We start from the raw sequence: 12585 nt of genomic DNA, 5'->3' as shown, positions 1-12585 counted from the left end.
AACGCAACCTGCGTCTCGGGTATTAAAAAAAACCGAGATACATATCTATGCCGTTGTCTCGCAGGGAAATCGCGGCTTCCGTCGCGACCATCTTTTAGTCATATGTATATATTAATCATCGAGTTCAATTCATTCCGGGTCGTAATTCATATTCGCGTTTATTAAATATACGTTTTGTTCGCGAAATCTCCCCGCGCGATCGCGCCGCGGATAAATTTGAATAAATTAACATAATCAGACTCGGTGCCGATGGATGTCGTTGGCAGGATGCGTTGATTACAGAGGCGATAATGACGATGATGGCAGTGACGTTTTTCGAAGCGAAATTATGATTAGTTAATAATGACGACCTTCCCATTCTCGATAACTTCAACGATTCAGTAAAATTATGATTAGTTACTACGACTGTTTTGTTTTCCCTCTTCTCGGCTTTAAGATTTTTATCCCCTGACAAATACCGATCCCACAACGGCCATTACCAAACATAAATCCCCCGAATATGTTGAGCTCTCTATCATCGACGGTTCCGTCCATCCTCAGATTCAGTGATATTTCAGATGAATCGTGTTAATAATGTTATAATAATCGTGTTGATAAGGATTCGCGTTGTCCGGCTGCGGCTGCAGCGCGTTCAGCCCCTCTTTCCGTGTGTCGTAATACCGAGGAATTACCCGCGTAATGGCGCGTTCGATTCAGCGTGTAATACCAGACACGTTACGCTTCTGATCCCGTCCTAAAGTAAGATTCATATTCCCATCCGTCAATGATGATGATGGCGATGGCGATGATGACGAAATCGGGATCGCGTCAGCGGCGTCGACGAATCGTTCGGCGGCGACGGCGGGCGGCTTCGTTGGGGACGGACCTATACTGCGAAATCCCCGCCAATTTGTAAACGTCGTCGCCAGGCAATTCGCCGGGCTTAGAACGCAATCAGCGCGGCTCTGCGCCGGATTACGAGACAATCTGCGCGACCGACGGCTGGCATAATCGAACCGTTTGACATTCCGCCCGTTATTCCGGGCGCTCGATGGCCGGCTTAGTTTCCGTAATGAATCATTCGTCTTGTTGTAAATTGCGTCGAATAATTGGGGTCAACTGTTTGATTTCCGTATAGGTTTAACGGCACCGATAGCGCCAACCGAACCCCTGGCGTTTGACTATCAGAATCAACGTTTTTCTTTTTGTATATAGTTTTATAGTTATGGGTACGCCTTGGCTTGTAATATCTACTGCATTCAATTCTACAAGCCTCGCTGTCGAACCTCTTGACCCAACATCAGAGTTGATACTCGTAGCGATGGAGAAGCAGAGAGCGACAAGGGAGAGGGGGATATGGGAACATAGAGACGGTAAAAAGATAGAGAGATAGATAGCTGGATGATGGTTATGAAGAGGGTTTATTGAGTGAGAGAATGGGTGCGGGTCCATAGAGACAGAAAAAAAAGAGTTTAAAAAATAGGTAATGATAATAATGATCAATAATATTAATAGTAAAGATATTAACATTAGTAATAATCATTATAATAATCATAATATTCAATATTCATGATAATAGTCATTTGTATTGCGCAGTTTTCCGAGTAAAACAAAGTCTAAATGCGCTAGTCCGGATTCAAGGTTGAAATGAGCGCTGAACAGTTTGGTTTTTTATGAAGGTTCATGAAATTTTGAACTGGACTAGCTGACACATTCAACGCAGTTAGCGGGAAGTCGATGTTATAGTGTTATTCAAATGTCTAGGAGCAATCCGTGAAATGGATCGGGACGGGTTATAGAGCGCGAGCTGTACGCAATGAATTAACCGCCCTCGTCGTTGTTGTCATTAGAATATTATTGTTTTCAGTGCCGGTCGTAAACTCATATTCCATGCATAAATGCATATCGTATTATGATGGTTCGGCTGAATTCGAAATCGAGAGAGTTTCGTTTAATGATAACCGTTCACCAACCACAATACAACCACAACAACAACACAAGCGCGCATGAATTCCGCGCGGACCTGATTTCCTCCGAGACCGAATTGGTATGGAAGTATAAACCGCGCACACAGTCGAATGCGTGCATCGCGCTTATGTCGAGATGTCGATAGGTCCATGGCTGTAATATATATCGAAATAGTCGTCGCGAGGCATCTGTTCAGTTTCAGCCATGTTTTGAAACAAACTGTAAAACTGTCGTCGATTCATCGCGCGCGTATTCGAACGATATCTATTATTATTAGTATTTATAATCTAAATTATTATTATTATCATTATTATTATTTATCATTATCATTATTCGTTATTTACGAATTGAATTACATTAGAAAAATAGATAAGTCACTAAGTCATATTATTAAGTCACCAAGGACTGACGTCAGGATTTTTGAAAGGGGTCAGAATAAAAACAAGCGGTGCTATAAAATGTGCTATACTTTGAACCGTATCCGCCGAGCGTCGGAGGCCAACGTGGAGCATTTTTGAATCCTCCAAATCGCTTGATTTGTGTTGAATTGGCTTGACAGGCGCGTTATCTAGACCTCAAAATATTCATGACGTAGAAGCGTTAGAATATTTTAATCGAAATTCGAATTAATCGGTTTTCAACTGGAAACCATTATCGAGGAAGGACTCCGGCAAGGCCGATCTAACCCGCGTAACGATTAGCATAAAATCAAGCCCGGTAGCTTCCTTTAATTATTCGATGCTCCGGCGTGTGTCTGTGCGTGTATATGGGGTGAAGTATGCGCCGCTACTCCCGACGTTTCGTCTCCATCCGGCGCTCCGTGTCGTAACCACGGTGACCGGGTGAGCGAACGTTATATGGCGAACGCGTGCGTCGTAATTAAGCTAATTGACGCGGACAGGTACTCGAGTACTAATAACACGGGGCCCCCGGACTCGAGACCATATACGGTATTAACCCCCGGCCGGCGATGGGTGCCCCGTCTTCTCGTACGGCTTTCCGCTTCGTATTGCGAGCTACGATCGAACGTAATTCGATTTGCCGAGACGTCTGTTTCGTCATCGAGAGTATGCGTACTGTTATGTATGCATGGACTGACTACCTGTGAGGAGAAAAAAATGTACCGTGTTTAGCCCTCGCCGTAAAACTGTTTTCTAGATTCAGATCTCCGTAGTTTTGTGGTGATTTATTTGTCTATTCTGGCTCTAAAGTTGTTTGGGTGTCGTGTGAATCTGGATCCAGTTCCATGGTTGTGTGGGTTTAATTTGGCTCTGGATCCAGTTCCACAGTTCTTTGGGTTTAATTCAACTACGGACGCATTTCCGCAGTCAAGCGGGTTTAATATGACTCCGGACGCAGTTCCATATCGTCGGCTAAATTCGACTCTGGATCCAGTTCCGCAGTTACGTGGGTTTAAACCAACTCTGGACGCGGTCGAGCGCGGATCCATCAGTTCCACTTTGACTCTAGACTCCGCGGTTTCATACGCGTCATCGTACCTCTATTTCCCGCCAGCCCCGCGCGTTGAACGCAGACAAAAATCACACCCACATATAATCTTCACGCTCTGTGACACCGAGTTCGTTACGGCTTCAAGGACGCGATGAATCTATTCCGCTACAGTCCTACATTAAACAACACGGCGCGCTATGATTTATCAATCATTGCCGAGTTCAATCCGCCTCCGTTTTTAATTTCAATTTGTCAAATCCCGCAGCGATTTTAACGAGGCAGCTCTCTCTGTCTCAGTCGTTATAGGAGACGCGTATTAAACACGTCGATATTGCTCGACGCGGCGCTTCAGACGGGTCTCGCAGTCTAGAAGTCTTAAATTCAAGTTCAAAGACTGTTGTGAGTTTTTTTTAAGTTGAATCAGGTTAATCTATTAGGGTTCGAATATCGCGCAACTTTTATAATCGATTCGTAGATTTTGGGCTAAATCAAATGATATCTTGATTCTCCTAATCGACCGGGTCATTTTGTAAACTACAATGAAATTTGTAATCAGTTCATAGCTGCTGGGTCTATTATGGTTAGCCTGTTCGTTATTTAAGAAAAAAGGTCAATTTTTAAGCTCAAATGAGAAACAAGGCATCAACTTTCTTAAGCATACGGTGAAATCCGAAAGTACACTAGTAGCGACACCTGGCGGATACTCGCTTGCCGCGAGCGGAATCCTCGAACGAAGAGCCCTCATTAAGACTGGGGACGAGCGCGCGCTTATTGAACTATCCGATTCTCGGTTGGAGTTCGTATCCGCCTTTTGAAAATACCCATTGACATTCTCCAGTTATCGCTCGTCGTCGCGTCGAGACCTGGCTTCTCTAGCTAGACCGCTGAGATATTTAATTAGGATTTCGTCTGACGCGCAGCGATTCGAACTCGTTTGGCCAGCGGTTCGGATTTTTTTTCTCATCCTTACGAATTTAACCATTAATGAAACACGCATCCCTCGCTATGACGACGATACGATAATACCGTACTAACAAAGGAAGTTGACTCCGAAAACTTTGCCGAGTTATTTCAATATTTCATATTTAGGAACACAATTCCCAATGTTGAAAATATCGTCGTGACATAATTGGGGTGGCCACTGGCCTGGAATCCCTGGAAAACTTTGGAATCAGAAAAAATCTAGAAGCAACCAGGGAACACTTAGAGCGGGATAATGTTATTGTCCTCGAGTTTCTAAATCAATACATGATTCTATGAAAAATGAACGCATTGTAACATTTTAAAACTACAAATTTCTCTGATTCACTCCGCGTGGAATTTTGTGTAATCACATACGTAAAAACCAGGGAAAACTCGGGCGATTTATAAACGGGCGGAAGGTGGCGGCCGTCCAGTAAGCGACCAGACGCTTTACAAATAGGTTCCTTGATACAGATGTCGTTTATCGCTGGCGGTTTGTCGTTTGTCCAACTCATCCGTCACTTTTAGTCGTCTACGATTACATATCGGTGACGCGGTTGTCGATCTCAGAAGTCGATTCGCCTAGAAATAGTAACGCTAAATCCGGCGCCGTGTATAGATAGAAAAATAGCCGTTCGTGCACGCGCGCGCAAAGGAAAAAAAGTTTCGAAATAAACTGCGGATGCTGTCAACGACTTTGAAAGCGTTATTCTGAAACGGCGACACCTCCGATTAACGAACCTTTTAGAGCCGGCGCGCGCGTGTCGGTCGGTTCCTAAATAGATTATATAATATCCGATCGTTTCTTTGTCATCGGTGTCGTTGGACAGCGTCGAGAATTTATTGACGCTAAATGTGGATATCCGGAACTTCAGGAATACTCGAAGGTGACCCGCATTTATCCCTAAAGAAAACTGATAAGTCGAAACGCGATCATTTCGAATTAGTCGAAACGTCGCCGTAATTTATTAACTTTAAAAAATATGCCGGTGGATAGGTTATAGTAAAAACCGACATTTAGCCGTCGCAACTTCGTGCGCTGGTTAACTCTAACCAACTTTTGAGCAACCGCAGCAGCCCTATAGTCAACATCCCGGTGGATCCCCGCTTGCCGAAGGTGGAACCGTTTAATCGATCGCGGCGTTGCCAGTCGCTGGAAATAAAATTGCCATTAGATACTGCAGGGAAATCAACGAAATGAAAAAAACGGACTAAGTCATTAACGTCCGATTAAAAATTCGTGTGCACCGGGTTTTTTTTCGCGGCGACCAGCAGCGCGCTGGACTTTCGGTCAGACCGTCGGTGTAAATATTATAACTGTCATCAGTCGCGTAGTCTCGGGAGACCGTCTGGCGATAACGACCTCTCAGCACGCGACCCGACTTGCAAACTACCCCGGCCGTCGACAACGCGCTCGCCTATATAGAAAAACGCGACAATCAATCCGGCTTCTTTTTACGACGGGCGATAATCCCTAAGCGTCTTATCGCTCGTCTCTCTCTCTCGCTGTCTGTCACTATTTAGAACTGATAAGCGCGATCCACTTATCACCTCGACATCTCGAGACACTGCTTGTACATAGATATTCGTACGCTGCTGGTTATTATTATGTTACCAGGTTTGACGAGATGTTGTTGATTCGCGGATTGGCGAACAATCGCGTTCGAGAAAATAAATTCGCGCGATTCTTTTTGATCGAATCGGCTTTGTTTTCGATCATAGCCCGTACCACCCTCTCGAAACTAGTGGCCCACAGACAAAAAACTATTCATAAACTCGCAATGTTTGATAATCTATTGGCATCGAAGTTCTGAACATTCGACGGACTGACTGTTCAGACATAATGCCTATAAACGCATCTTTAAAGATTGATTTTAGATGATTACGATGTATAAGTTTCTTTTGTGGTTTCTCAAATTTGTCGTTGTTAACGATGTCGATATCGTGGATGTTTGATATACTATTATACTATGTTAGAGTATAAAATTGGCCGGGGTAAAAATACCGAAAATATAAAGCGCTCTGAGCAGCCTGGCTGGATTTAGCGCTATATAAGACACATTATTATCATTATTATTATTATTATTATTATTATTATTATTATTATTATTATTATTATTATTATTATTAATATTATTATCATTATTATTATTATTATTAATATTATTATTATTATTATTATTATTATTATTATTATTACTATTATACTATACCTAGACGTCGGCGATGTCTAAATTAATGATTTCGATAGAAACGAATAGAATTGTATCTGTATTTTCCCGAGTAATCAGTATTTCTTTTTTCTATCGTTTTACCATTAGCTGCAGAGGGATCCCCAGGTGAGTAACGACGCCCCCTATAGCGGGCGGCCCTAGTCGTTGTGTAGTTAAATCACGCCCCCTAGCGGGCCGTTGTTGAATCAGTGTGTGTACGCTTTTCAGAATTATCAACTTGTTAGCTGTTTATCACTAATGCTAGACTTTCGTGTCCGTGTGTTTGTGCTTTGTTTTATACTGACCCCCTTACAAATTGCCCGCCCTGCATGTTCGAGCAAAATTCAGTAAACCCTGGCGAAACATCCTCCCTTCGAAGGCAACGATTCGAACCTGATGCCACCACGAGGCTCTGTCGCGTTCCTCCCTCGCAGGGATTCAAACCTGATGGCATAGTGAGGCTCTGCCACGTTCCGACTTCGGATTCGAGCCTGATGGCATCGCGAGACTCTGCCACGTTCCTCCCTCGTGACGATGCTGACCTGATGGCATCGCGAGACTCTGCCACGTTCCTCCCTCGTGACGATGCTGACCTGATGGCATCGCGAGACTCGGACCGCGGTCGAAAGACTTTATACATTTCATTCCATTTCGCGATTGATAAAACTAAACATACTATCAACCATATCCGTTCAAACCGACAGCCACACCCCGCGTGTTGGCAAGCATTTAGACGATGCGCAGACATCAAAGCCGAACGTAGCCTTTCAAATATAACGAACGTCGCTAGATTTTTTGTTTCGGTCTAATAATAAATGCTACGCTATCCTATTTCTAACATCAACACTTCATACGACGTTAGAAAATTTTTGACAATTTTTTTCTCAATTTTCATTACGTACTTTGAAGTCGTTTGTTTTTTGTGTTCGTCTGCGCGTCGTGATATCGCCTTGGCAACGACTGCCGGCACTTCGTGACGAAGTTCGCGTTTTCGCAATAGTTCGTTCGCGAACCACGCCCTCCAGCGCGCACCATCCCGAAACTGCGAGAATCGGGTTGTTTTAATATATTGGAAGTATTTTTTTAGACGAATTGATTTGTTTGCGGTAATATTCTCTAATATTCCTAGCGCGCTTCAAACGTCGCCGTGCTAACTCGCGGTAGTTATTCGTCGTTTTTCCTAATAGCGCGCGAGCGACGAAAAAGTTTATCATCTTCAGTCGATTTTGCGTGGTCGATATTTTTCGAAAAGCTTTACCCGTCGTGCTTGTTTTCCGTTAGTTATACGTTGCGCGCGGAAATCCATTTAAATGTTATGGATTTTGTTATCATATATTGTTTAAACGTTCTGTATATAGTCGTAACTTGAGTCCGTCTTAAGACTTATCTCGTAATGTCGCGTTAGCTTTAAGACAAAAATCGGTGTCTTATAAACCATGGTCATTGCCGGATTGGCCATCAAACCGAAGTGAGCTTGGCCTATACGAGTATTGTCTTGAATTATTAGATTGGTCGGTCATGAGTTGACGGGCTAAAGATCTAAAATAAACTTAGACTATCATCAGTTGTTACGCTAGCTATAGGTCAAATAAGGGCTCAGACCCGTCTTAAGTTAGTTAGATAGGTAAAAATTTCGGATTTAAAATTGCCTCGGACTGCGGTCCTATATCATTTGATTGGTAATGGAAACAAAACTATCTATAAGTAGTTTGATTGCGAACCAATTCAACACGCTCCCAAATTCCCTCTAAGAATATGGTAAGATTCTTTGCTATTGTGTAACATTTACAACAAAATCATATAACGATCACTTTCTCAAATGCAAAACGTGTATATATATATATATATATATATATATATATATATATATATATATATATATATATATATATATATATATATATATATATATATATATATATATATATATATATATATATATATATATATATATATATATATATATATATATATATCCGATATGTATTGACATAGAATCAATACGCGCGACGAGAGAATATGCGATAATTCTGGAAAATATTTCCATTGGAAAAAGTGGGATTTTTATATAGAAAAAACCGTATACGTAAACGAATCGACGTACAGCGGGGACTCGATGATTACGACGAGATTGATACGGCGAATGCACGCGACCCGTTATAGCCATTAGTTTTAACGATCTCGTGTAAACGCACCGAAAAAAAATGATAGTTTCATATACGCGCCAGACCGACCCGATGGACCGCTCGTTAATCGAGAAGTCGTAAAACATCCGTGTATACGCGCGGGCAATAACGGCGTATATACTCCGGTTCTGGCGAGTAAAGCCGCGTATTGTGTGTAAAGCGATGGCGAGGGTATGAATTTCAACCTCCGAAAAAAATGTCGTCGTCGTCGTCGTCGTCGTCGTATTCAACTTTATTCCCATACTCCACTCAACGATCGCGATTATCTGCGCTGGAAATTAGTGGGCACGCGCGCGGCCCTGTTCGACGCGGCTGCGCGAGACGCCTAGATGTTGTCGTTAACGATGGTTATGGAAGAATAGATGTCTGGGAATTGGCTGAGAGAGAGAGAGAAAGAGAGAGGAGAGAAGAAGACAGGAAGAAGACGAGAGAGGAAGAGAGAAAGGGGAGAGAGGGCGAGGTTTAGAGTTGTCGTTTGCGTTGGAAGCGAAGATGTCTGGGAATTAGTGAGAGAGAGAGAGGGTGAAGAGTGGGGGAGAGAAAGAGAGAACTGAGGGAGAGAGTGAGAGAGAGGGGATGAGGAAGAGAGGGGGAAGGTGAGGGGAGGGAGAGAGGGAGGAAGGTGGAATAGGACTTTAGTGATGGTTTGAGTTCGGGTTGGGTCAGAGGGTGAGAGCGGAACTCTAATTTGAGGAAATATTGAGAAAGTGAGTCTCAGATAGAGAGTGAGTGATGTGAATCTAAGAGAGGGGAATCTATAATTTAGGGGGTAATCGGAAATGGTTGGGAAACGAGGCTGTTACCATAAAGCAGCGCGGTACGTATAGGTTAGACGGAGAATTAAAAAAAAATATAGCACTCGCCGGAACAATCCCTTAAAGATATCGGGAAACTATTGCGTCACGCCGATAAAAAAAACTACACTCGTTCCGTCGGTCTAATTGGATGTGATTTTCCGTCGCGAATAGCAGCGCTAGTTGCGCTGTTATTGCCGGGCTGTAGGGCGTTGACGCGCGATCAATTGGTTTAGAGTTCGGCGACGGCGTCGTCGTCGTCGCAGCTTAGGGACTAGCGCTCGATTTACCCCGCAGCTCGACCGGAATAAGCAATCTCGCAGAAAGCCGCCGGTGATTTATATAGCGCGCGGACTTTTTTTATTCTGGCGTTAAAAGCGATATAAAAATTCCTCCTCTCCGGCGACGTCGAGCGGTTCTACAGGCTACTGCGGTAATTGGGGATCCGCTAGGTTCGCTAGTAGTAGTTGCTAAACGGTTATTTTTTTCAGAATTTCTAAATCTCTTAATAAATTGTCTGTAGCATGAACTATATCCCTATTCTCCTTAATTTTGATCATTTGTGTTCAGAACTTTACCCGATACATTTCTAATTGAAAATGAACTACAAAAACCAGACGTCATTTGCTCACTTTAAAGAACTGGTCGGCCAGACTTTCTTAACACTCCCATATGGTAAATGCATGTTTTGGGATGGTTCCAGGTTGCAGCTAGATCCAGATTCGGACCATGTGGATGAAAGCGTCCTACCTACCGATCGATAACTCGATTATTCTAAATTCCCCCCTTCGTTTTGCATCTTTTCAGCTCATGCAACAACAGATGGCGCTGATGGCCGCGTCGGCCGGACAAGGCTCGTACCTGACGGCCAACCCGATGGCCGCGATCGCCGCCGCGCAAGTTCAACACATGAATCCTGCCCTGTCTAACGGCATGTCTACGGCAGCGTTGACTACCACTACAGGTCAGTGCAATGATAAGAACAAATCGTGGCACCTTCCGAATCCGCTTATGACATCATCGAATCGCCTACCTATTAGTGATTGGGACCTGTTTGGTCGTTTCTAGACCTAAAGCTCGTGAACAACGATTTGCGATCATTTCGATTTCGTAGTCAAATCTTGTTAAAATCCAAGGAATCGAATGTAGTTTCGGTCCTTATAAAAAAAATCACTAGTCGCTGGTACCGTGATGTCATAGCAGTATTCAAGGGTTGGCCGTATATGTAATACACCTATCTAAGTGTTGTGTCGTTGTATCACCTTGTAGTTTGGCTGGTTAATGAACCGCGCCAAAAAAAATCCCACTCTAAGAAACTATTGGCAATTAGAATAAGAAATAATTCATTTTTGAGGTTGAATTCAAGTTGAATTCTTGAAAAAAAAAATCGAATTTTTCGGTATCGGATAAATCATCCGTTCACAAGGAGGTAATAAAAGATAGGGTTCCGCTTACCAATCCTAATGAGCCTGCTTTCGATTCTTAGGAAATTGGGTCGGAAAATTTGAAATACGGTAATCGACGGTTAATTTCGAATTTTGAATTCGACGGTTACGAACGTGGTTCTAACGCAGACAAGTCTGGTAAAATTGAACAGGCGATATTGCGACTCGTTTTACTATCGCGTCTAGAGGAGTATACATTTACCCCACGCAAGCCGGCGCATAATTTTCGCATTATTCAAATGAACGACCGTTATCCGCCATTATTTATACGGTCGTGTCGGCAGTAGCCGCGTAAATTACACGTTCGCTAGTTTCTCTCTATCCACGCGTACACCGCCGCCGCTGCTGCTGCTGCTGCTGCTGTTGTTGCTGCTGTTGTTGCATGCGACGACAGTGCCGCCATCTACGATTACCGTGCGAAACCAATCGAATATTCTAGATGCGCTTCGAACGCGTCGATACTTTCGGAAAAATGACCTAATTTCGAAATAGATTTTAACCAATAGATGGTTATACAGTCTGAAGAGAAATTCGAAACTATTTTCGAATTCAAAATTGACAGACAAAAACAACGCCAAAAATAGTTCCGAGGTTTTTATGTTAGATGTAGAATTCTGTGTCGTAGCTTCGTTCATCGACTCTTCCGGAAAAAAACGGGACCGTTTCTACCAAGTCATCCTATGACGTCGATTCTAATTAATGGTTGTTAACGTTACGTCATAGGCTGATTTGATAGGAGCGGCCATTTTCTTTCGTGGAACGGTCCGATCGCTTTACTTGTCGTTGCCTTCTGCGGTGCTAAGCTTTTCATCTGGTCAAACGTAATTAGTTAATTAACGTATATTAATTATCGATGGTTAACTAATTGTTTTCGCCCACTGCCGTTTGATATAGATCATCGTCATCTCTACTAATAATTGACTTACTAATTGATATTTCTAATTAGCTAATCTAAAATCATAAACATCGTCATCCTTCCCGTATTCATTTTTTTTCATTTTACTGAATGTGATTCTTTTTTCCTTTTCTTCAATAACTGGCCGTAATTTTTTAATCTATGTTCTTTTCATTTTCCATTCTTTGGATTATTATTACTAGATATTTATGTTTTCTTCACTTATCTAAACGGAAAGGGCTTTTAGTGTGTTTTGAATATATTTTCGATTTATTTATTTTTTATTTTTTTAAATAATTTAACCTTTTTTACTATAAAAAAAAAAACTGAAACGTCCCTCGATCCACAAACCCGCGCGTTTAATTACCTGAGTCCAGTTCTTTGCATTCCCGGATCCAGTAACAGAGTTCACTCTTAGTTACGATATTCAACTCATTGAAAATGAACTAATTCTAACTCAAAGTTAACTCCGTATTACTCAAAACTGAATCCCGGGAACTGGAACTGGATCATATTTTTTCCGACAAAACGCTTTTAACGGCATTTTATCGCAAGTAAATTACCCTCGCGCCCCCGAAGCCACAACCAAAGTTACCCAATTTCGAGAGAAGGGGGGACTAAAAATTAAAGAAACGCCCAGTGGAATTTGTGAAGAATAACACACACGAAAGTATTAAACATTTGATTTGA

At 42.5% G+C, this 12585-nt stretch overlaps 1 protein-coding gene across 1 annotated transcript in view; it reads left to right on the top strand.

Moving 5' to 3' along the window:
• LOC141914101 (CUGBP Elav-like family member 4) overlaps positions 1-12585 on the top strand; it is a 259996-nt gene that overhangs the window by 238779 nt on the left and 8632 nt on the right. Inside the window, exon 7 of the mRNA XM_074805375.1 lies at positions 10363-10519. Coding sequence (XP_074661476.1) covers positions 10363-10519 — 157 coding nt within the window. The remainder of the gene's footprint in view (positions 1-10362; positions 10520-12585) is intronic.

This window comes from Tubulanus polymorphus, chromosome 12, assembly GCF_964204645.1.
Source record: "Tubulanus polymorphus chromosome 12, tnTubPoly1.2, whole genome shotgun sequence".
Classification (NCBI taxonomy): Eukaryota; Metazoa; Nemertea; class Palaeonemertea; order Tubulaniformes; family Tubulanidae; genus Tubulanus; species Tubulanus polymorphus.
Note: the sequence above shows the minus strand (reverse complement) of the source record. Positions and strands in the feature narration are given on the sequence as shown.